At 39.9% G+C, this 25,914-nt stretch overlaps 2 protein-coding genes across 6 annotated transcripts in view; both read left to right on the top strand.

The window, feature by feature from the left end:
* Positions 1-1,559, top strand: part of LOC125688639 (synaptotagmin binding cytoplasmic RNA interacting protein) — a 25,564-nt gene extending 24,005 nt beyond the window's left edge. For all 4 annotated transcript variants that reach the window (XM_048934885.1, XM_048934883.1, XM_048934882.1 and 1 more), the window contains exon 12: positions 1-1,559. This exon is cut by the window's left edge. The gene's annotated coding sequence lies outside the window, so the exon portion shown is untranslated.
* A 13,141-nt stretch (positions 1,560-14,700) lies between these two features.
* Positions 14,701-25,914, top strand: part of SNX14 (sorting nexin 14) — a 48,857-nt gene continuing 37,643 nt past the window's right edge. The window contains exons 1-5 of one of the 2 annotated variants that reach the window (XM_048934863.1): positions 14,701-14,867; positions 15,014-15,134; positions 16,216-16,292; positions 16,400-16,478; positions 22,183-22,226. In XM_048934863.1, coding sequence (XP_048790820.1) covers positions 14,728-14,867; positions 15,014-15,134; positions 16,216-16,292; positions 16,400-16,478; positions 22,183-22,226 — 461 coding nt within the window. In that variant the 5' untranslated portion in view covers positions 14,701-14,727. The remainder of the gene's footprint in view (positions 14,868-15,013; positions 15,135-16,215; positions 16,293-16,399; positions 16,479-22,182; positions 22,227-25,914) is intronic. The other variant, XM_048934864.1, reaches the window with a different exon arrangement.

The following is a 25,914-nucleotide window of genomic DNA, read 5'->3' as shown; positions in this document are numbered from 1 at the left end:
CTACGTTTTTAATTTTCTGAAGCACCTTGATGACAGTGAGTGTTCAGTGGTGAAGCATCCTCTATTGAACCACCCTTAAAAAAAAAAAAAAAGAAAACAAAAAAACCACAAAAAAATAAAAAGAAAAAAAAAAAACAACTTTGCCAAGTCCAACTTCATATAGGTAAAAGATAGATAAAATTATGACCTACATTGGACTTGGCGTAAAGAGCTTCCCTTAACCCCCTGCCCAAAGGGATACTGCAGTTATACCACATACCCATAGGCACCACAATGAAAATTGAAGCTTATACCTAATTAAGGTTTTATACACACCAGTTTCCCCCAGTAAATGCAAATTTTAACAAAATTAGACATGTCATATGTTGAAAATGCTCATGGCAAACAATCATTTTGCATTCCTGCAAATAAAATTGTTTTATACTGTAAGCTGGAGGCGAGTGTAACTTATTTTTGTAATAAAGTTTTTATTTTTTTTATGTGTCATTAATATAAATGTGTGTTAGTACAGAGATCTTCTGGTTACAAACTTAGAATCGCACACATTTCAGTATGTTTACTTGTATTTACATAATTTTTAGAATAGTGGTTGCCAATAGCCTGTATGTTTCACATTAATTTTTTTTTTTGTTATCTTAATAAACCATTTTAGTATGTTGTATGTCAATTACTGGGATAGCTGGGACATGAAGTGTAATTTAAAATTGTCAAGTATTCATTGGAATATGTAAATGTGCCTTGCCAGTTTTGAACTTAAAGACAAAGTAAGTGACTGATGGTGAAATGAGTAGTCAATGCATAAGAGACATTTGCTACTACAGTTTCATATACTGCCCTTGCTAAAGAAGAGTAACCTTCTCCTCAGATTTGAGCATAAAAGTATGCAGTTTGCATTAGCTTCTGAATTTTCAAATCTAGTGATAGAACATTAGGCTTATGGAAAGTGGGTTTGCTAATTGTAGCCTTAAATATAATTTTGAATTTCAATGTAATCCTTGGTGCTGGCGTTCCCAGTGCCAAGGAGTTTAAATGCTCCCTTCAAAGAGGTTGCCATGCCTACTGGCACTTTTACTGTCATATGGTTTTATAAGGAACACTGTCAAGGTGTGGAAAGCAATTCTGAACTTGCTATTAAAAGGAAACACTGGGGGCTGTAGACGAGGGGACATCCTCAGGTTTCTTAATGTTAAAATCTCCCCATTGCTGGAAAACTCAACAACGCTTGTGGGATCACAAGTGGTAGCGACAGTTCTTAGTTTGGAACTGTGCTGGGGGGGGGGGTAATATATTTATGGAATTGTAACTGTTGATGGAAATGAATAAAAACGTTGTTATTAAGGCACTATGTGTGTTGAAATTGAGGATGTTATCCTCAATTTCAGCTCTGATAAAAACATGGGGAACTATTGCGAAAACTGCGGAATTGACAGGAAAGTGTTTTCAGTCGAATGCAAGCAATGGTGAGCGAGCAAAATATCAAGATCTTGACAGTGTTCCCTCTAAGTATGAACTCAAGCCATTATAACTTTTAAAATTAAATATGATTTGCACTGTTCTGATATTGGTGCAGTTTTTTAGCAAAATATTAAGAAAACTAAATTGCATGTGGTGATTTATACGGTAAAAAATGATGTTGTTTTCCAACCTTAAAGTTCAGTTGTGTGAGGGGGAAAAAAAAAAAAAGCACTTCATTATTAAGCATGGAGATATTGGTGAGAGTGGGCAAGTGCATATAGCAGCAGCGCTGGATTAGTTGCACTGGGTGTTGGTAAACGTGAAGTGTTCACCAGTGAGTACACATCTTTGGTGACGGTCAGCAGTGTAACGCACGGCTCATTTTGGTGCATTCAAGGCAAGTGTTGACCTCATGTAACGCCTCGGATTATTCTGGTAGGAGGCTTTCTGTGCTGCAGCGCCTGTGAAGGTTTGAGTGTAAGCTAGAGTAGTTGCACACTGATTTGGAGTGATTTCCGAAATTTGCAGCCTAGTTGAAGTTAGTTAGAAGTTGGGAACTCCTGCTCGACACTTCTTGTTTATAAACAATACGCTTTTTAAATTCTACTTTAACTTTTTTTTGTCACTTGAAGAGTTTTAATTAAGGACATGCAACTGCAGGGTTTTTTTGTTGTTGTTGTTTTTTGAAGAGGAAAATTCTTAGGATGCAAAATTTGGGTTTGTTTGTACTGTTCAGAGGAAGGCTGTTATTGCAGATACATCTCTTAGTTAAATACTGTCTTTAAAAGTTTAGGGAATATTAACTCTGTTGTTGGTAGGATTGTGGGGATATGACAGTCTGATAAAAGTTCAGCCTCCTCTGAAGATAAGCTTGCTCGCTTAATGTTTCATTGCATAAATGCTGCATGTAGATGCAACTTCTTTTTTGTGCCTTTGATAATTCTGCAGAGGCATTTGCTCAGCCTGATAGTTTTGTTGGTGCTTTCCCACGTCAGTGGGGAGAGACTTTACATCCACGCTGTCTTCATTTTCTACTAACATTTTCTGTAAATTTTGTGTTCAGACTGCTAACATTCCACAAAATTCTGACCGTTTTGTTCTTTGCATTGGTGAAAGCTTAATAGAAAATGTTAATAGTTTAAAATGGAGGAGAAAGATTTGGAAGTAGGCTATCGGGCAATACTTTCTAGAGTCATAGAATCATTGAATGGCCTGGGTTGAAAAGGACCACAGATATCATCTAATTTCAACCCCCCCTTTGTGCAGGTCACCAACCACTGGACCAGGCTGCCCAGTGCCACATCCAGCCTTTTTAGTGTAGTGCTCAGAGAACTGAAATCCATAAAGCTGGAGGTTGAGTTTGTCTTCCTAGCACAAAGCTCATGAATCCTGATTTCCTACAATGGACTTGACGCTCAGTGTAGGCAGGATGTTGTGCTGAATTAACTGCCAGCACTAGTGCATGACACCCCCAGCCTGGAAATAAGTATTTGTGCTGTTTGTGTAGAGGAAACACCAGATGTACGTTCTCACTTGTTCTGTCGGTCAGATTTAAAGAAACAAACAACCCAACATGTAAGGAAGGGATGTTTAGCTGAAGATACTTTGACCCTTAGTATGGTTGTTGAGGGAAGGAGGAGTAAATTGTTACTTTACAGAAGTATAGTGCAAACAAGCATAAAGCTTCCTAAAAATTGATGTTAAACTTTGAGAAGCTGATTCTCATGCAGGAATCTGGTCGGCCAGCGCTTCCAAGTGTTCAATTATATTATAAAACAGACAGGAGGAAAGTATGACTTTTTCGGTCCTGTGTTGCCTTGATTATTATGATAGCTATGTTGAAAAGTACAAGGACTAGCTTGTTGGATTACTTGGGATTTGGGGAGGAGGGTGATTGTCTCATGTAATTATGTCTTTTTCTTGCCAAGATGTAACTGGGTAGATTTTTTTAATGATTATTTTTTATTTTAATTTTGCAAAGTTAATCCAAAATGGTCAGCTCTCAGGTTGTTGCACAGCTGAGCCTGTCTGGGAGCACTGGGTTATATTTGTTATTTTGAAGTTATCTTCATGAAAGCTTGTTTAGACCATTGAGCTTCAATGTACATAGATGAATCTTGAATCATCTGTGACAGTCAGAAACCACAGCCAGGCAGGGAGGTAACTGGTTCTAAATTTTCAGTCTGACCGAGGAATTCAATTCCTCAAATGATATGTTCTGGTTCAGAGGGTTGTTTAGTTCCTGAATGTTCATTATACTGTCTGCTCCAAAGCCAACACTTATTTTCCTGACAGTCATTTAGGAAAAGGCAGCTGTGTCAGAAATCTGGATTCCTTCTACTCTGAGACTGATGCATGTGTCTGATGAATGGAGATAGTTTGCTATCTCTATTTGTGCAGTTAGCATGGCAAAGAACTTCGCTTGGTTTGGCCACTGATGTGGAAGAAAAGGCACAGAATCTTATTACTTGTGCTAAGGAAGCTACGAAGGGCATTCATGGTATTGCTACCTACCCAGTAGGATAGCGTAAGATGTTCAACTGCAGACGTGATAACGGTGAGTAAATGCAGACATTCCAGTACTTAATTTAATTTCAGTACCTAAACTCCAACTTCTGTAGGAAATTGACTCCTCATCTGCAGGGAGTGGGAATGGGATATGGGTTTTGGTTTGGAAATTTTTGTGTTTATTACAGTGGTAATTGAATGTTGAGTGTAAGCTGATGTTAAATATTTTGAACCGAAAAATCACCAAAAATGTTTCTGGTGTATCAAGTATGTGGGTTGTTTTTGTTGTTGTTGCTGTTGTTTTTTTAAAGCATAGCAATGTTAGCAGTTTGAAGGGATTTTTCCATGAACCCAGGTATTAAAAGAGCCAGGAACTGAATGTGTCAAGTACTGAATTGCTGGCTCTATGTGTAGCATTTCCTGTTGTTCATTTTTTTTTTTCCCCAGTTTTCTCCAGAGAGATGAAGAAAGCACCTGTGACCAGCATTGGATATTTAAAACCTCTTTTACTCAGCGTAGCTAATTTGGAATAAGAAAGCTTCCCCTGAGTTCAGCAAAGGCAGCTTAACTTCATAGATTTCTCATTAGTAGTAGTTTCACCAGAAGCACATGCACGAAGTTGACTTCAGGACAGTTTCGCTAGACTAATTTCATTCACATTAACATATTTCTTTGAAAGTGTAGGTGGTTTACGCTTGCTTTTGAATTAAGATCTTTTCTGAAGAAAACCACAGCAAGGTACTTTTCTAAAAAGCTGTCAGAATCTGCAAGAAGTATGTTGCAGATTTCATGCTAACGTAAGACTTGAATGAATATAAAGGGAGAAAAAAACTGTCATAACTTGTCTCGCTGTGAGCTGTAGATGGATATAAGCCTTGGCAGTGAGTACAATGGAAGCTGGTTTCAGAATCCTAGTAGAAATTTTCTGTGAGAACGATCCTTCAGTTAAAATTAGGAAGGGTCTGGAAGGTCATAAATCTATCGGATTTAAAGTATTGTTACGGAGTTGCAACTTGGTTTTGCTTATCGTTGTGATCTTACAATGGGAATGGTTTAAAAAATGATACTTAACAGTTTTTAGTGGTTTACTAATCTGATAAGTACCAAGTTAGGTTTATTGATGTTCTGAGCCATGGGGATTGTCATGTTTCTGTACTGACAAAAAATCTTAATACTTTGTGTGGTGTTAGCTGGTCAGTATGTCTTAGGCTAAGTAGTTTCTGCTTTTTGAGGTACTTGGTCTTTTTTAAGGTTATGAGTAGGGATTTCTAATGGGAAGTACTGAGGCTTGTTTTTCTGTAATGCCAAGAGCTAAACTTTTACAGTTTATTACCCTCAGTATAACATTTTGAGGAGAATTGCTTTCAGTGGATAATAAAACGCGAGGAGTACACGGATGAATTGTGAAGAAGCATTGCTGATGTTCAGCATTTCAGAAGTGAAGCCTCCTGGTTTGTAAAGGCACTCTGAGGTTTGCTGGGGCGTACACGCCACTCAGGTACAAATTGCAGTGGAGTGAATCAGAGCGCTCGCATCCCAGCAAGGTTGTGCAGATTGCCCTCAGAAATGGCTCAGCCTAAAGTGTCTGTTTTGGTACAGTTACCCTGGAGTGCTTATGGCTTACGTCATTTTTTGTGGAGTTGGTCAAGTACAGCTGCAGGTCGATGATTATCCATTTATATTTTGTAGTCTTAGAAAAACTATAGTTATTAGGAATAACATTTTTTAAAGCATCTTTTAAATTTCCATGCCCCTTTCAAGACAACCTTCCTCCCCCCCCACCCTCCTTGATGCAGTGATTGACAATAAGGGAGGCTGCTCTCAGGAGTACCAAGTATTTGTTTGGAATCTAGAGGGTTGACCTAGGAGTGGTAGAACTGCTTATATTCATTCCTTCAGAAAGCTCTCAGTAAACCATTCTTGTCTGCTCCCTGAGAAGATTTCAGGTTGTGTGACAGCGGGAGAAAGAAATCCTCAGTTTGTGGGCAGAATAATATAATCACATGTGCCTTAACTAAGCTACTAGAAAATATGTAGTTTAGGGTTAAAGGCAAAATAGCCAAGTAAATAACCTGGCAAACCACAGAGTAAAACAACTTTATTTGGCTGTTTTACAGCTTTGTGGAATCTTTCTTGCTCTTAATCAGTCTTTCATTTTCTTGTGAAAGGTAGATATACTCTAAACCAGGCTTCATCTAGCAGGCACAGCAAGATGTGAAGGGAATGTCAGGTGGTGGAGCTTGCCCAGATTCAAACATCAGTGCAAGAGCAGATGCAGGTTCCTTGGACTTCAATGTGGAAAGGTAAGGAGATTCTGTTCTGGCTAGTATGGCCATCAGGGCCTCTTCATCTTGGTAGGAATTTTAGAAGAACGGCACGTAGAGAGCAGGAAAACAAGAGAGCTAGGGAAGTCTGAAGTGCCCCTGTAAGAGAAGATGTTTCAAACATAGTGAAACAGCAAAACTATAAATGAATAAATACTGTTAGTGTGCATAACACTATTTCAGATGTCCTGCTCTGAGAGGTGAGTGTGATACCCTGCAGCTGATAATTGCCAACCTACTGTTTTGAAGTGATGGACTAATAGCCACAAAAAAGCAAGAGGCAGTCCTGAATATCTGCTGTACCTGTTCTAGTGCCTGACCTGTTCTTCAGTACAGATGAAGAGTTAGTCCATTCTTTTTACAGTTATTAAATGAATATGCTTCTCACTGCTCTTAACAATCCTATAAAAGTTAAGTAAAAGTGAAGAAATATGAACTTCATAGGGCTTCATATACCTAGGGATTTCATAGGGCTTTCAGTACCTAAAGGGGGCCTACAGAAGGGAGGGAAATCAACTCTTTGAAAGGGTTGATATGTGTAGGACGAGGGGAAATGGCTTTAAGTTGAGGGAGGGGAGATTTAGGTTGGACATCAGGGGGAAATTCTTTACCCAGAGAGTGGTGAGGTACTGGAACAGGCTGCCCAGAGAGGTTGTGGATGCCCCGTCCTTGGAGGTGTTCAAGGCCAGGTTGGATGGGGCCCTGGGCAGTCTGGTCTAGTATTAAATGTGGAGGTTGGTGGCCCTGCCTGTGGCAGGGGGGTTGGAGATTCAAGATCCTTGAGGTCCCTTCCAACCCTGGCCATTCTGTGATTCATGAGGCCTCCATAACGAGCGATATTTAGGGAACGTGGTGCTTGTAGTGAAGCCTGCACATGGAGTCTTGATTTGCACACCTTAGAGCAGGGCATACAGTGACTGAGAACAGTTGGAAACCTGGGAAGCTGCAGTGACCCAAAGCCCACTTAGCAGCTCCTGTAGAGATCTCAATTTGAAAATGACCTGAAGGGTTCCCAAATGCAACACCTGGTTCCTGCATAGGTTTGCTTTTCTTTTTTTCTTTTTTTTTTTCTTTTTTTTCCATCTGGAGAGGTGTCCAATGCAAGCCCAGCATCCTGTGGGAGAGAAGTGACAGAGCATTTCTTGGGACTGGGTTGGGGTGCTGTTAAACATCAGGTAGCACAGGTGTACCAGAGATTCTGCACCAGAGACATGCTCAGAAATGAAGCTCTTTGTGTTGATCAGTATGAGCTTCTGCAGGATTGCCAGCAAGAAGGCTGGTAGACTTTAGTCTGAAGATGTTCATTTTTAACTTGCAGCAAAGTTTACATTTTTTTATGCCAGAAAATAAACTGTCAGATGCAAAAGCCTGTACCAGGTGATAAAGCAGTTAGAAATGGCAAATATATTGTCTTATCTTATTCCAAGCTTCGTTTTGTCAGGATTCTCTCTCCTTACTAAGATCAAGAGGAAAGAGGATCAAGAATAAATGAGGCTTTGTGTATCCTGAGTGCTCATGGACAACACACAGAAGCATTTGTTTCATAGGCAGCCTTCAGTGGGGAAAAGTCAGTTTCTCTGCAGGTGAGTAGTTATTTTTGAAGACTCAATAGGAGATGGGAATGTTGCTGTCTGTGGAAGGAATGGGAGACAAAGCATCCAGTGGAGATGGGGTTGTATGTTCTAAGTTTTTGGTGACACGCAGGTGAGCAGCTTTGAACTAAAACACCTTGTTCTGTGTGCAGAGATGTCTCCTTATGACCAGAACTGCTTCTCCAGATAATCTGTGACCTCGTTTCCTTCTTTGTGCTGGCTTTTTCCTCTGGGCATCAGAGAATGAGAGGGGAGAGCCAGTACTGTTACATCTAGCTTGACTTCTCCAGACCCAATGACCAACTAAAGTTTAAAAAAAAAAAAAAAAGAAAAAAAAAAAAAAAAAAAGAAGAGGAATTGTGCATTGGTGCTTGCTGCTGTGGTCCAGCAGAATCCTCAGACAGGCAGACTTTTCAGAATTAAGACCAAGTGGTATGCCAGGATTCCTGAACATAAATTATCCCAGAAACACACTGGGTGTAAAGTATACATGACAGTGTGGTGATAGGTTGGTACTCAGTTACAGTTTTACCATATCCAAAGTGGTGGATGGTAATGATCAGTGGCATTTACTACTGTGCCTAAACAAATAATATCTTAAGGCTCCAATACATGCCCCTGGGAATCTGTGTGACATTAAAGCTGCCTTTCCCCATTTTGATACCTTCATTCTGAAGCAAAATCTGCTTTCTCAAAGGAAAAATTGTTCCCTCTTGTATCTGAAACACACTGAACCCAACTTCAGGTTTATCAAAAGCCTGCCATTTCTGTGCAATGTAAAGAGCTACCTTAAATTCATCTGTTGAAACTTCAAATCTCAATCATTACAATTCTTGAAGGGAAAAAATACCAGAAGCAAGGTGTACAGAGTACCTGAAACTTTGGAGATAAGAGTAAATACTCGCAGCTCCTTAAGGGGAAGGAAATAGAATTCCTTACAGTTTGAGAAGAAAGATGGTAAGATGATTTTCATATTAACATGCCCATTTACTAGTATATACTTAAAAATATTTATGTATCTCTGAAAGAGGAGGCTTCATGCCTACCTTATGTTTAAAGTAGTCTCTTCTTATACTTCAGTGTAATAACAGATTCGCCGGGTAGTTTATGTAGCAGCAAGTCATTCAGTCACAAATAAGCAACTGATTTAGAAAGTGTCACTACTGAATGATAGTATTCCCTCATACAGTCTCAGTTCCTGTTAGCTCCAGTGTTTCCCAGCTAGAATACTAGTTACCTAAAATAAAAAGGAAAACTTTCAGTAGTGCAGAAATTTGATACTTAAATTGGTAAATAGAGCAGGCTGTGTTCTAGGTGAAACGTTCTCGTGGTCTGAATTCACTTATTCAGATGAAATTATCAGCTTCTAAGAAACATGGTTCTAACTCCTTCAACTAGTCATACATTTAACCATAGAACACCTGTAGCTATCTCTTCCCATGTGCTGATTTCGTAGCTTGTCCTGCTTTCATACAGTTCCTCTTACCTGCTAAGTATGTGTTCTCTTTCCCCAGAGGAGCGCTGTAGGGAACACCACCATGCAGGTGGTGAGCATGCAGCGTAACCAGGAGCTAAGTTGGTAATCATCTGGGAGAAGTCGCAAGTAACTGTTCTTTGTGGCTCAGAAGAGAGACTTAGCAAGGTATGTGTGCTGACAGGTCTGTGGAGGGATCATGGTCTCCTTCAGACGCACCATTGCTGCCAGAACTAGAAGTGGTATATAGCTATAACGCTGTAGTACCACTGGTCTATTTGATATTCCAGCAGTTTGGGGAACAAATGGTTTGGCATACCTTCAGGAACTTTGGCAGCTGCTGTCTGATGAGGGCAACATTGATCAGCTATCAGTTGTAGAGAAGCCTGGCTTTGCAGAGCCTGCTGTTGAGCCCGACTTCTTAAATTTTCTCATAAAAACTTTTATGCTTTACCATGGGGCTTTGTGCTCAATTTATACATAACTGTTAATACTGGCAAACTGCCCACATGCATCAAGAAGTTTCTTCAAAAAGCTTCAAAACTCATCCTTGTGTATGAGGAGAAGTAAGTCTCTCTTCAGGCTTACACAGGATCATCTTGTGCATCAGTCTGTTAGCATAAGAGAATTTTTATGCTTCTCTCATACTCCCATATTCTTGCCAGGAAAACTTAACATGTATGTCCCGTTATTATTTTTATCTCTAGCCATTCTAAAAATGCCAATTTTTTGCTGTACATCATATAAATGAAAGAAACATGTCCAATATACTGCATACATCCTCAGTCAACGAATGGTGATCAAAACAGCCCGGGCTATACAGCTAGCACTAACCATTTCTGTGAAGTGTTTGATGAAAGACTTAGCTGAAGCGCAAATTATTTTTTTGTGGAGGCTGATAATTAATGTTGTTTAGCTCTTACCCTGCACCATTCCTGAATGCTTCGTGTTCTCAGAGAAACCGGTTGCTCGAACTAAAAATATCCCTCCGGAATGCTGACCTAACAAAAACACTTCAGGCATCTGCTGTTGTACCTACAAAAGCTAAAGCAGTGCACTTCAGGGTACCAGCTTCCTTCTCACTACTTAAAAGAAAAAAAGCCCTCTATTTCAGGGTTTACATGATCAACAGCAGGAGGCGTAACAGATTTTATCAGTAGAAAGCCTTCCCTGATACAAAGTGACAATCTTTAGCTGCACTGAGGCTTTTTTCCACTTTAACAAGTCCTGTGTGTTGACTAGAACTCAGTTATGTGAAGACTTAAAGTTGGGGGAATTTTTTCACTATTTGAATGGGGAGAGGAAAATAAAAACAAACAAAAAAACCCTGGAGTTGTGTACAAATAAAACAATAATTCATAATCTAAAATAGGGGACAAGAACTAAAGAACCATTTTTAACCAAGGCACCTAGGCAACTAATGAAAATTGTGGAAGTTCTGTTGCCTGCTGCCGCCTCTCCCTACTCCAGCACTACAAAGCAAGAGATAATAGATCTGGAAATGACAAAGGGAGCAACAAAGGTGTCTGAAAGTACCAAGGTGCTCTCTTGAAGAAAAATAAATGATGTAAGTTAAAAATGCCAAAAAATCAGTTCATTTTCTGAAGGATGGCTTGCTGAGGAGGTTAATTTTGTACAGTGATAAGCAGCAATTGTGCTGCGTAAGAAATTATTTTTTTTACTAACAATAATTTCACAATACTAAATGCAAGTTGTTGAGCCATTCATAATGCACTGTCATCCTCACAAGCAGAATTAAGTGGTGGAATGCCTTTCTGTGTGACTTTCGTGGGTGTTTATGCTCATGGTTCAAAAACCAACTTGAAACTCAGGAAAAAAATTCCTTTTCAGGATATGCCCAAGATTCAAATCGGAGTCAAAGAATGTTCTGGGAAAGTATTCTATTCTTTCTATGCTTTTATAACTCTTTCCTAGGTATCCCCTGTTGGCCATCATCACAAGCAGGATGCTGACCTGGATGAACATTTGCTGATCCAGCACAGCTGTTTTATGTGTCTGTTGAGTATCTGTTGTGAAAAACTTGCACTGCACTTTGAATCCTACAGGTCTCATCTTATTTACGAGAGGCACAGGTGCTGCCTCACTTAGCAGTGCTTACCAGAAGTGCATGTCATGTTATGAATGCTTTCTTGACACTTTTTAATTCAGCAGAATTGAGAGAATGTGGCTCAGGTTCCTCCTCAAATGTGAGAATTTCACTCATTACCCACCAGGCTGTCAGTGGAAACAAACTCAGGATGTGACATACTTTGTGGAAATAGTTATCTTTCCAGGGCAGGATTTTCTTTAAACCCCATTGTAAACAGATAATTTCATTCAGATTGAACTCTTAAGCATGTGTTACAGCATTCTTTTAACTATTTCCATTAGTACAGCTCTTCTTTTGCAAATTTTTTTTTGCAAATTCTCAAATCCAGCCACCATGAAAAATGAAAAAAAATCCTCAATATTAAGTTAAATTCCATACCTAAACAGCTTATCTCTTGCTCTTATACTACACAAACTGGAGATTATACCTTTGCCAAACATTTACCACAAACCTAATGTTAATTTCTTCAAGCATTTATGTAGTGTCTCCTCTACAATTCTAATGCCTCTCTTTACAGATATTCTCTGTTGGGGTTTTTTTGGGGGGGAAGCTTTTGTGGGGGTTTTTTTGGCCTATATTTCTTTCTTTATTTCTTGTGGTCTGTAAATTATTGCCTTCTGCAGCCACTTTGCAAATTTCCACTCTACATCCTTGTTTTAATGTCCCATAAACTACCGTTTGTCAGAGGACAAACTAATAATCTAACATACTCCGTTCTTCTCTCTGTTATTTAAAAGACAAACTGTGCAGATCAGTGATCTTTTGAGACATTTCACCTATCTTTCTTAGCAAATTTTTCCTTTCTTTCTGACATTTTGTTCTCCCAAAGCAGCTCTCCTTCCCTGTTCTTCTGAAGGCAATTCATGTGGGATTTTGCCCAGTAATCTGAGGGCTCTGTTGCTGTGTCCAGAGGTTACCTTCTGCCCTGGGTTATCTCTATCCAATTTAATCTTGTAATATTGTGGATCAACTCGTGGTTGGAGATTGTACTCGTCCAGGAAGCAAAGGTAGGAGCCCAGTCTCGTGGTGGGCAGCACACGATCACACCAACAATGAGTGCAGGTCTGTACAGTGCAGGGAGCTGACCCTCAAAAGGCTGTAAATCTGATTATTAGCAGACTATTAACTCAGTAACAGACAAATGCACATGACTACATTTGTAACAGTAGAACCAGTTTTGTTTACCTGAATGCTAATAATTACCCGAATTCATGAGCTGAAACAGTAAGTTGGTGGGCATTCTTAAAGTTTTAATCTGACAAGTTGAATTCCCTACTCATGCTTAATTTTCTTGGGATCTGAGTCTGTTCACATTTCTTTCCTATTTGCTGAATATTCTTTTGACATTTATTTCAAGAAAGCTTTCTGCTGAAAAGTTGAAGTTAAAAATTGAAGTGAATCCTTCGATTTCAGCTTCTGGAAAGGATCCACAGAAATTTTCAGGAACTTGTGGGAAATATGCATAAGGGAAAACTAATTCCTGACAGGTTAGATATGAAGGATTGTATGATACAAGTTAGCCTCCACAGCCTTATCCTTGAGAAAAACAAGTAGATTTGAAAAGGAGACGTTATAGACTGAAGACAAAACCAAAAAGAAAACCTGAAAGGCAAAAACAGACTGTATGCAGAGTAAATTAAATGTAGTCTGCCTATGTGAATCCTGTACTTACAGCTTGCTGCCTAAGGAAACATATAAGATTAAACTAAAACACAAAAACAAGAAAAAACAATCTCATTTTGTTAAATAGGATTTCTGTTTTTCTGGAAAGCAAAACTCCCCAATGTTTTTTAGTGTAGCAGAAGTCAGGCATGGGCTGTAGAGGGTGGCCGGAGCTGCAATGTGGTGGAGCAGAATGGGGTAAAGCAGGTTGTGGCAGTACGTGGCCAACAGAACAAAACTGAATTGAGGAAAATCTTGAGTCTTCTCAGATGGTGAGGTGTAATTACTGCCAAATAGAAATGTGGCAGTTTTATGTGAAATAAACATATGGTTGAACTTTGAATCTGTAATTTAAAAGAAACTTTTACATAAAGTACAGAACTCAGATAGAAGCAGAATCCGACTTCTTTTCCTGGCTGCTGCTGGTTTGCTTTGAGAGTCACTTCCTATGTCCCAGATACCTTATGCTAGTCATCACATCTCTATGAAATACTTTAAATGTTACACATTTTAAAGAGTTATTCCTTATTAAAAGCATTAAAAAAAAGAAAGACAAACAATCCCAGGAAGTTAAACTGAGAGGTTCAAGTTAGAAGGTGGTAAGTATGCATATTCTGAGGAAAATTAATTTCCTCTGAACAGGCTGTACAGAGCCTTGCTGTGAATGTGCACCTTATTTGTGTGGGTTGTTTTTTTTTTTTTTTTAATGCCTAATAGAAAACATGTGGACTGGCATGAAATAATACTGTGCAGGCACTCTTAAAGAAATCCAATCCTGCCTGGGGCTTGTGCCAGGCTCTCTGAGAAAGGTCAGCGTGCTGAAGTCAGACTGCAGCATTTCACCTGATGCGGAGGTCAAGGGAAGTATTGCATAAAATGACAATCATCTGAGGGATGTGTCTGAAAGCTATTTTCAGCTTTCGTTTTCTAGATATTGACTCATGTTTCCAGTGACAGCTTTTCTTGCACGGAGAGTTACATGCTTTCCCTATGGATTTGTGAACATGGCTTGTCTTCTCTACAGCACTTTTCCACGTGTCCTTTGCCTAAATATGCCTGTATGGGTTGTACACCATATAAAAGGCAACACCAGCTTCTCAAGATAACTCAGAAATAAGCAGGTGTTTCTGGCTGAAGAGGCTTTCTCATAGTTGTAGCCCAGAAGCCCTTCCTGCTGTGATTTCCCGGGAGCAGCTGCTGAGGCGCCTGATGTGTGCAATCTTCCCTCAGCTGCAGTCATAACTTGGAGCTTCCAGAGCTGGGATAACCACAGTGCTGACAAGAACATTCAGGCAGCGTGGGAACTCGTGACTTGCTCCGCACCAGAGAGCTGTTATTAACGTGAAGATGGCTTGAAGCCTTCCTCAGCAGCAATAAACTACATTCCAAACACGGCGTTCCGTCTCGACTCCACACGCTCTGTGACTTCTAGGGGGAGCTGAGCGGCGCGCGCACACCTGGGAGGGGCGGGAAGCGCAGGACCCGCCTCCCCTGCCGTCAACAAGATGGCGGCCGTGGCACCGCCCTCGGTCCCGTCACGTGCCGCCGCCGGCGGAAGCGGCGCGGCCTCCCCCGCTGGCTGGGAGCCGGCTCGGCGGCGCCATGGGCTGGCTGCGGGCGGCCGGCGAGAGGCTGCGGCAGCGGGTGCGGGGCGCCGAGGCTCTGCGGGAGACCTGCCGGCAGTACCCGCTCTTCTGCTGCCTGCTGCTGGGGCTGGCCGCCGCCACCCTGCTTCTTAACCGGTAATCCGGCCGGGGGGAGGGGCGCGGTGCTGTGAGCCGTGCGGTGGCGGTTCTTCCTGACCGCGCTGTAGCCCGCCCTGTGCTGAGGAACGCCGATATGCGTACAGATGTGAAGGGAAACGTCTTCTTTCCTTCTTTTTTGTAAGGTACCTTCACGTTCTGATGATCTTCTGGTCGTTTGTGGCTGGTGTCGTCACCTTCTACTGCTCGCTGGGACCGGACTCCCTCCTGCCCAACATTCTGTACACTATCAAATACAAGCCCAAGGTAAGTACGCGTTCCTCTGCGCATTTGAGGCAATGTGCGTGGATGGCAGTTCGTGTGCAGTCCTACTTCTAAAGTATTAGACATCAATACCACTTATATGTACATGCTGACGGGTCTTGTGGCACAGGTGTGGTGATTAAGACTGTGGATTTCTCGTGTGTTTATGCATAATCCCGTCAAATCTGCAAATAGGTCCTTAAAGCTTGTTGCTGGAAGCGTCGCTGGATGTGGCTTTTTAACCACTTCACTTATTTTTCATTTGGCATTTCAGTAGTAAGTAGCTTAGAAAGTACTTAGTGGCATATTACTTTATGAATACTTTTTTTTAAAAGATCCCTTTCCTTTTGGTAGCCAAACTACAGTTTTATTGGTTGTAGTCAAACTTCTTTTAGTGGTGCTAAACTCCATGGAAGAAAAAAAAAAAAATAGGAGAGAAGGGGACAGACTCTTTATCAAGGTCCGTGGTAGTGGAACAAGGGAAATGGCTTTAAGCTCAAAGAGGGTAGATTTAGGTTCAACATAAGGAAAAAGTCTTTCATGGTGATGGTGGTGAGGCAGTGGAACAGGTTGCCCAGAGATGTGGTGGGTGCCCCATCCCTGGGGACTTTCAAGGTGAGGTTGGATCAAGTCCCAGGCAACCTGATCTAACTGTGGGTGTCCCTGTTCATTTGTTGGGGAGTTGGGCTACACAGTCTGTAAGGGTCTCTTCCAACTCTAAGGATTCTATGATTCTATTTTATGAAATCCCTGTTTGTGTCTTCAGGAATCCAAGCAAGGCAAGACTTGTAGAGAAACCATTTGTTCTAGTTATAGTCCATCTGACGTATGGGGAGATGACTGGAGATGTGAGGGGTTATCTGTTGTCTTAAACTTTGTTTAGCCAAAGTGCTTTTTCTGTTTGGTTCAGTGGTTTCTCATATTGTACCTTGCTGCCTTGTTTTCCTGCTGCGAAACAGCTTTGTCTTTCTACCACTCAACTCTGTGTAACTGCATACTCTAAAGAGAAATTTATTAATGTATCAGTATATTATGAGAATCGTCATTTCAAAGAATGCAAACTTGTCCAAATATTTTCTTTTAGCAATTGGAATTGCCGGAGCTATTTCCCCACGGTCACAGTTGTGCTGTGTGTGGCAAAGTCAAATGCAAGAGGCACAGGTAAAATAAATACGTGGCACTGACAGTCCTGTTATTTCTTACATTTTGTGTATGCCAGTGGGAAAACTGCAGTATTGTTGCATCAACTTTTCCATGGTTTCCTACAGACCTGCTTTACTCTTGGAAAACTATCAGCCGTGGCTGGATCTGAAAGTGCCTTCCAAGGTTGACGCGTCCCTGTCAGAGGTAATGGCTGTTTCATTTCTTTAATTCCTTGCAGTTCAGTGGCTTCTTTAACTATGTGTTTCTTAGGCCTATTACTTCTGGCTTGATGAATCAGATGTACTTAGCATGCATGTTAACTTTTCGTTTAACAATCAAATCAGAAGAATAAAGGCTGGGTGCAGAGAGGCAAGATGGCTTATTTGGTAACAGAAACGTGACTGTTCCTGAACAGCACACTTAGAACTCAAGAAACGTCTGTGCACATTGGGAAGTATAGGAGGAAGATCAAGTATAAATAAGTGACTGAAAAGCATCTGATTTCAGTGGATTTCAGCCTGTTGGTTGTTTGAAATACTGGCAGATTAAGAGATTATTTGCTCCAGTTACAAAAATTCTGTGATGATGTTAAATGTGATTATAGGTGTTTAAAATCCTCTGTGGTAAAAGGAGGAATAACTGGCGTGTCACAAGTGAACAGAGCCATACATGTCAGCTCTCACAGCTGAGAACCTGGTGTGTGAAGCCAACTAAAGCTAACTGTAATTCAGCTCTCTGTGTTCAGAGCATGCCCCTTAGCAAGTCGAAAACCAAAACAAACTCACGAAAAAACCAACACGGGGATAACTTGTTAACTCCATTTAGTTAAACAGCACGACTTCTGTATTTCGTAAGCAATCTTAGCTAGTAAAGTTATTTGTAGCGTGTTACTCGGAAGAGCTGAGTAGATACTTGTAGTTACCTTTCAGGGGTTATCTTTTGTTGGTATACAATGACATTTTGTATTTGATTACTGTTACTGTAGTTCTGCTTTTACCAAAACAATGTGGGCCTTTTTTTGGTGGTTTTTCGGTTGTTGTTGCTTTGTTTTCACTCCATTGGCTTCTCTCTGGGCCTACTTTATTTAGCAGCATAGATTTGGGTTTTCTGTATCTATATATCTATACATTTCTTATTCCTTTCTCTTCTTTGAGCGCTTAACTGGAGGTTCTGCGCATTCCTGGTGCAGTGCAGCAGGGTCGTAACCTTTGGTGGACCCAAATAGACTTCTGTTCACACACTTGAGTCACCTTTTTCACATGCTGTCTGTAATGCTAAATCTCCTTCTGTTGTTCCCTGTTGCAAGTCTTCCCTACTGGTTAAAGGTTCTGCCCACTCTGTGTTCCTTCCTCATCATCCCCTGCACTGGGAATTCAGCTCTTAACATACAGCTGGAACTGGATACCTGCTGAGGGTTGGAAGCAGAGACTGCTCGTGTTTTCTTTTGTGGGTTAGTCACGTGTTAGAGGAAAGCTGATACAGTGAGAAGTGAATTAAGATTAATGAGATTCCAAAGCAGTGTGGAGCTCAACATACTTCTGAAAAATTAGATTCTTCAAGAAATTAGAATAGCTCTGGGTTTTTTAATTCTAGATTAGTGTTTCTACTTCTTTTGCACGTTGAAAAATTTTAGCAATGTTCTCATTTCCAAATGTTTTTAGTTTGAATCGTTTGTATCAGGCACAGATTTTCCCTTGCTTACAGAGAGTGCAATTCAAACTTGAATCAGAAGAAATTCAAATTCTTGTCACAATATATGGATTTTTCACCTCAGATCGTGACAACAGTTCATCTTCTTCAGTTTCTTAATTTTCTGCAGCCTTGCCTTACTTATCTAGCCCCTGTGTTGTTTTGAACAATAAGAGAAACGTGATTGGACTTTCCTCCCTCCCTTCATGGTTACTGTTGTAGTTGAGCTCTGAACTCCCTCAGCCATGCATCTGTCAGTGTTCAATCATTTGGGCTGTATCCTGTTTAAAAAACACTGCATTGACTTCACTATAATTTTGTTTGCAGTTTTGTTTTTTTTTCTATTGCATTTTGCTTCATATTAGTTTTCTGATATTTTCTTTCTTTTTGAATTGGGATATTTCTGTTGGTCAGCTTAATCAAGGTATTACAGATTGCATACAGGAGAATCAAATTCTATTATTCAGTTAATGAGCTCATCTCTGCTTACAACAGGATATTTGCAAGTCAGACCTACAGAAAGCTGCTGATTTGCTCATGATCAGCATCGTTATGGAAATGGGCTGGTGAATCAGGGTGCTGTCTGTTGATCTCACCAATTTTTCATTCATGTTTAGTTTCTCAGATTCTTGCTCTTAGTATGGGACCAGATTTTTTTCTCTTCTTTTCCTTTTTTCTTCTAGATGTGAAAAATGTACAAATGAATGACATACTTCCTGCCAGCCCAGAACTCCTGTAGCTGCCCTGTTACCTGCATGCTTTCATACTGGGAGTTGCTTGTTCTCTCAGGAAGCAGCCTCTGCTTTTTTAAGGCTTTTCACGTCTATGGTTTACTTATCAAATCCTTTCTACTATCCAGTCCAATTTGGCTTGGTAATTCTCATTCCTCCTCCTGGCAACTGGAGCCTGTACAATGAGAATGCACAGAAAGCTTGTCTCAGCAGCTAGAAATTGATTAGCCACAATGTTGTAGTACTTGCTAGAAATGAATTTCTTTTCTTTTCTTTTTTTTTCCTGCTTATAATATTGCTACCTGTAGTATGTTTGGTTGTACATTTCTAATCTCATTCCAGTTGAAGACTTCATACATATATAGGACCTGTCATTTTGTCAAATACTTGAAAAATAGGTAGGCTTTCAAAGAAATGACTCATTTCAATTTAGAGCTGGAAAATGATACTTTATAGAAAAGGAAATTGCTTGTCATTAACTGGCATTCTTTGAGATATCCTCTCTGCTTGAGTGATATTTTTGGTGTTGCTGGACTGAACGTGGATACACGTCATGCTTTATGGGAACGTAGTGAATGGAGCATCATCCCTAACTGCTTAGCAAATGTGTGACCAGGGATTACCTTCTATGTGTCCAGGACCAAGGCTTTTTTCTTTTTTTTTTTTTTTTAAGTGATATAGATAATCTGAATTCTGATAAAGTATGTCTTGACCTTTTGACCTCAGGATCACATACACACGGGCTTCAGGTGTATTTTGGGATAGTTGTCTGCCTGGTCTTTGTCTTAGTGGGACTGTCTGCATGGCTTTATCCAGCAGATAATCATTAACACAGAGCCCTCACAGTCATACAGTATGACTCTGGAGGTAAGAGATACCAAAAGAAGCCCTGACAAGTCATGTGAAATGGTTCAGGTAGAAGTCAACAGAGTAAGTCTCAAGAAGTTAAGGTGGGCCATCTGATCTTGCACCTTTCCTGCCCTCCTTACTGATTTAATAACCACAGGAAATTTTTTAACAGAACTTGTATGTTTGGCTGAGCTAAATAGAGTTGTTAGAAACAATTTTTCTAGTAGGCTAAGAGAGCATTGATAAGTTATGTTAGCAGCTGATAAAGATGCACTAATGCATTTGATGGGCAGGTTTTCAGTTTCAAAATAGCAATCACAGATAACAAAAGCTCAAGGGTAGTGCATTGTAATCCCTTTGAGTCTTATGGCTTGAAGGCTCTGCTACAAGGGAAAGATGATCTCCTATAGTTGCTATTGCTGGGGAGGTGCATAGCAAAAATAGACAAAGAAAGAAAAAGAATCTTTAAACAGATATAGATGCATAGAACAGATTTTTATGCAATTCTTTCCCTTTGATAGGCACTTCTTTTAACTCAGCTCTAGTATGACCCCTGAAAGAAGTTGTTAGAAACTGCATGCACAAAAAATAATGTTTCAGTACCTGTGAGACTGAAGTTTCTAGAGTAAATTGATGTATTATGTTCTGGCTGTATTATAGAAGGCATTGGTGAAATTGCTTTGGGTACTCTGATCTTTTGCTGTTAAGGCCAATGGTCTGTGTTTGCAGACTGCTGCTGGATTGATTTCCTCCCTGTTGTCTGAAGATTAACTTCCAAAGAAAATTTTCAGGGTTTTTTGTTTTTTGTTTTTCTCTGGCCTGGGGTGTAATGAGTCTGTGACGCTGTCTCCCTTCATCCTTTTAATGGAAGTAGAGATGGGGGAAGTGGGGAAGATGCTCTGCATCCATCATCATCATGTGACTGTATTACAATTTCAAGATTTCAGAGAAGCTTTTGTCCTGAGATTGCATAACTAAGGCCTTAGACTAGATGGGGAAACGTGGAACAAGCTTTTTGCTCCAACAAGGAAAAAAGAAACACACTAACATCTGTTCACTTAGAGGTAAAAAAAACCCAAAACCAAAACAAAAGGCGTTAACCACTTCATGCAGGCCACAATCCAGATACACAAAGTTACCTCAAACTGGAAAGCATCCTTTCAGAAAGGGTGAAGGAACAAGATTTTTTTTTTCTTCATTGTGAAAAACCAAAGGGGAGAGAAATCTCTGAAGTGAAATAGTTGCATAAGGAAGAGTGTCTTATCAAATCCGAGTAGAGAGTATTCTTAGTAGGAAAGAGAAAAATAATGCTCATCAACTGCTTGTATCTGAAGAACTGAGGGGAATTAAAAAGGCCATGGTGTATTACTGAGTGTACTCGTATAATCGTGAGTAGCGCCCTGAAGATAGCATAAAATTATTAAGCCTTGGGTTTCTGTAGTGCATCCATAGTGTGAATGAGAGCTGTCTCAAATGCTCTAAGAGGAATAATGCTTACTCTCATAAACTAGTGTTCTGCTTACAAAGATGTAAGACTGCTTCTGACAGGTTCTTAGTGATATCAGGTATAGTATTCACAGAAAGGCCAGCAGACATGTACCAAAGGGAGAATGGAACTCACCCCACTGGTGAAGGGGCCCTCTAGCAATCCTTCTCAAGAAGCAGCCTAGTCCCAAATGATGCTCTCCCTTCAGTGGCTGCCCTTACATGAGCACAGGGTAGCTCCACCCCTTCTGGTCAGGAGCATAGGAGCAAATAATGTGTCTGTGCTCCTTGGGCCAGCCATACCCCTTCACCAGGTGCTCAATCACCAGTTCAAACCCTGACCTCACAGTTTCCCTACTATTAGGATGTTGTATCAGCTGTTATGTTCAGCTTTACTTTCATACAGACCTTAGGATTTTCTTTGAACCCAATAACAGTGACAGGAGAAGGTATAAGGAGTATATATCTTGGACTATAACGAAGGAAGAAAAATCTCAAGAAAATCTCAAGAAAACATCATCCTTCCTTCCCTGTTTAACTTGACGCTGTTTCTTCATCTCTTCAGAAGCTTTCTTTTTGCTGTTTGTGATGCTGGCACGTTAACAGTGACTTGAAGCATTTGTGTAGGCGTAATGAGAAGTGCCAGAGCTGCACTTTGGCTTTTGCTTTCTTTGGGAGTGTTGAGCATGCTGTATGGACTGTCCTACCTGGAGCATAGAGGGGAGTCAGAAAAGAGGAAGTTTGCATGAAATGAAATGGATGTATGAGTTCAGAATGGGTAGCTGTCCACGTGGGACTGTGGGCACTACCTCAGAAAAATACTGAGATACTGAGGAATTAGGGAAGTGATCCAAGGAATTAGGGAAGTGTTGTGTGAAGCAAGGTTTGCACTGCAGAATGGCCATAGTACTGTGCTTTGTGCTGTCCATAGCACTGTTGAAAGCAGTTTCGCTTTGAGACCTCATAAAAAAAATCAGTTGATTACTCCTTGCCCAATGTATTGATTATTATGCAAAACAACTGATCTTACAGTAAGTCTGCATCATGTATTACTGTATGTTTAAATGTTATCATATAGGAGACTGCTCTGCGGTCTCCTCTAACAATTACTTACAGTGCACTTGTTTATTTTGCAATGACTTCATTCTTCACAGGTGCTTGAATTGGTCCTGGAAAACTTTATTTATCCGTGGTACAGGTATGAGCTTTATCTGAAAGTTACTATTTTCAAGTAGCATAACAAAGTAATCATTACTCATAGAGCAGTGAGGCACCAGCACAGCTGCCCAGAGAAGCTGTGGGTGCCCCATCCCTGGAGGTGCACGAGGCCAGGTTGGTTGGTGCCCTGGGCAGCTGAAGTGGTGGGGGGCAGCCCTGCGTGCAGCAGGAGGCTGGGGCTGAGTGAGCTTCAAGGTCCCTTCCAACCCGAGCCGTTCTGTGACTATGATAAGCAAACTGTTAAACATCCATTTTCCTTTTAAAGAAAAATACAAGACACGCCTCTAAGTGCCCCATGTTCATCATTATGTTGTCTCTTACACAGGATAGAGCAGGCCTGTTAATAATTCAGATATGGTAGAGATTGTCCTGAAATTTGTATTTCATCCTAAAAACACATTTTTTTAGATTGATTATTTTTAAATGCTAATTTGTGAAAAAACTCTCACTTGAAAATTTGCATGACTTTGTTTTTATAAAGTTTTACATGAACTGAGCTAAAATTATTTCCAGACTAAAGAAATTCTCATCAATCACATCTCTGAGTAAAATATAATCTTTAATCATAGCTTTTCAAAAATAAGAATTCTGCTTTTAATTAGTGCAGAAAATACTCTACATACACGTTTTAGCCTTTTTGTCACGGATTCTGATGATTTGCTGAGATTTAAGGATATGAGGAGAGCCTATTTTGAGCTGAGCATAGTAGTATTGTGTAAATAACCTTAAAATTAGTATGTAAAGAAAAGTTGATAGCTGTATTTATATAAATCAGCCCCTCGGACTACTTTGTAAGAAGATACTAAAAGAGATTAAAATTTGAACTGGTTGTGCTGCTATTAATATGTTAAATCAACATTATTTTTCATTAAATGGAGATGTGGAGTTCTGTGACAAAGACAAAATTTATATGTTGTTTTGTTCTCCACTGTTCTTTGTCTGGGATCTGTAATTTTTGGGCAGTCTTTTTTTGCCTGACTGGTTTTTAATTATGGCTAACATCTGCTTGCGTCGTGTCTGTCTTTGTTGTGCAATGAGTGCATTTAAGTATAAAACTCAGCTGCTTGTGCAGACAGCAGAGGGAGCTTGAGGACTGTGTATTCACTGTGTTCACGGTTCACGTTGGAAAACTTAAGGTTTTAACTTTCAAGTACAGAAAACTAGGGGGTGCTCCAAGTTTGATCAACAAAGAAACGTAAGGAGTTAATCTTCTGTGTTTCATAATTGGAAATTAGATAGGATTTTTTTTTTTGTAACTGGTGGAAAGTCACTTTCACATTTCACTTGTTTTTGGCTTGCAAGGAGATTTGTGTTCCACAGATTACCTGTGTGCATCTCCAGTAGCCAGGATGACTGCGGTCTGGAATACAACATACAGTTGGCATAGCGTAGCTGGAATATGTGTGGCTGCAAGTGCAGTGCATAATACACTTGATATGGAGCCAACTAGCCTAGACCATGTTACATCTTGCTTCCTGGTGAGCTGTCTTTTGTTTTACGTGGCTGCACCTCCAAGTTTTGTACTGGCTCCATAAATCCACACCATACTGATCAGATGCAGTGGGCTTCCTTGAACTGTGTAGTGGGAGTTCAGTGAGCTCTACTGCAACGGTATCTCTGATTCTTCAGGGAGAGAGCTTGATCCTGAAAGGTTTACAGGTTTCAGCCCAGCAGTAGCATTGTCAGCTCTGGTCTCCTCCTCTGTAGACACTCAGGTGGTTCTGTGCTTTCCTGTGATCTCCAACAGTTGTGAAGATTAAAATCAGAAAGTAAATGTTTCTGAACTGGGTTTAATTTCGAGGAATGAAGTTTAGTACTTGAAGTCCCATGAACGCTACTGAAATAGATAGTTGTGTCTTTGTGAATTGCTTAATTGGTATTTCTCAAAGTATATACATTGATTGAGTCCCAGTGCTTACTTATTATTTTTCAATTGTTATTTTATAACAGTAAAGTGCTGTTATAAGTAATCCAAGTTTACAGAACTACAGAACACCAGTCAGAGTCAGAGTTGCTTATGTGGTCTTATACCACATGAAGTCTTGCTTTTAGCAACTTATTCTGGATTTTAAATAGGAGAGCCTGAAGTTGGAATGTGTCCCCTCTATGCTGCTGCAATTCCATCTCTCCAGATTCTAACCTACCTTACTGCATTTTTGTGATACATTACTGTGAAAAACTTTGTTCCTTGACAGTAACTAAATTAAGAGTTTTTGCATTTGCAGAACTAGAATTTTTATTGAATTACCAAGTGTAGCCTGACAGTATGCAGTCTTTCGTAGTGCTTTTTATAAGAGTTGGTCAAATTTCATATGGATAATTGACAAACAGAAAAAAAAAATCACTTCAATATTTGCATATGTTTTTGTTTATCACTGGACCCCATAGGACTTTGCATGGACAAGCAGTTGGGTATTTAAAGAGGTATTTGACTCAGTAACTGTTTATAATTAACAGACTGAGTCTTTTTCTTTTAGTGTTGTTTTTTTTTTTAAAGCTTTTCCTTTCTGAGAAAATGCTGCCAACTTCTAAAATGCTTTTAAGATGTTATTTGGACCTTTCTGCCTCACTGGAGATTTGGGGTATTACAGTTGCTTGACCTTTTAACCAGTCTTCAGTCCACTGATGGTTAAAGGAATGTCTCTGCGAACCGATGGCGTTTCATGAAAGTACGTGGCATAAAGTTGTGTCCAAGTAGAACTAGCCAAAATGCTGGTTATTCAAGTGTCAATAAACAATTTCTTGGTCCAAATTACCTCATGTATGTTATTATCTGACAAATATTAGTAATACCGTCATAGCAATTTGTTTGCTGATCCCCTGGCTTCCTTACGAAGTGTAGATATTTGTGGGCCATATTGCTTCCAAAATGTGAGGTGGTGATCTTAAAACAAACCAAGACTTCCCTCAGTATTTTTATCAACATATGATTAGCTATTGAAGGATCTCTGTGTTCCTCATGCCAGGCCACTTTCTTTGAGGTGTTTTTTCTTGTAATTAGTTATGTGCTTTGACTGCCAGGTCACCAATATCTGCAGCTAAGAAATCACCTTCAACATGCATTTGGATGCTAAGTAACCTAGGCTAACACTGCTTTAAAAACTCTGATGCTTAATAACATAAAATGATGCTATGGGCATAACTATTTGCTTTTCAAACATAGCTGTTGCTGCTTGCACTAATATATGTGTATTTTTACATAAATGATGTTTGCAATTAGTACACAGACAAAATGTTTAGGGATTATGCAAACTGAGATCTGTGATGTCTTTTATGTGTGGTCATTAGGTGAAGCAGTATGTAGCTTTCTTGGTTGTGTTACTGCTCACCTGTTATAGTACAGTTTTATCAGTATCTTTACTCACACTCCAATGTCCATATATACTAAGATTTTGGTAGGCTTTTATTTATTCCATTGCAATTTGTGGAGTGCCATTGTTAGGATCTCTTCTTCCACTCAAACTAGTTGCAATTTCTGCATCTAAGACTTAGTATCTCCCATTTTCATCCAGTTTCCAAAAGACATAGAATTAAGGAATTTTTTCCATAATCAACTTCAAGTATTTTTAACATGATTTTTCACTGAACATAATGTACTGCAGCAGATGGAAAGCCAGATTATAAATTTGGATGTTTTGAGACAGTAACTTGGGAATGTATTTTAAGTT

Source organism: Lagopus muta, chromosome 2, assembly GCF_023343835.1.
Source record: "Lagopus muta isolate bLagMut1 chromosome 2, bLagMut1 primary, whole genome shotgun sequence".
NCBI classification, from domain to species: Eukaryota; Metazoa; Chordata; class Aves; order Galliformes; family Phasianidae; genus Lagopus; species Lagopus muta.
Note: the sequence above shows the minus strand (reverse complement) of the source record. Positions and strands in the feature narration are given on the sequence as shown.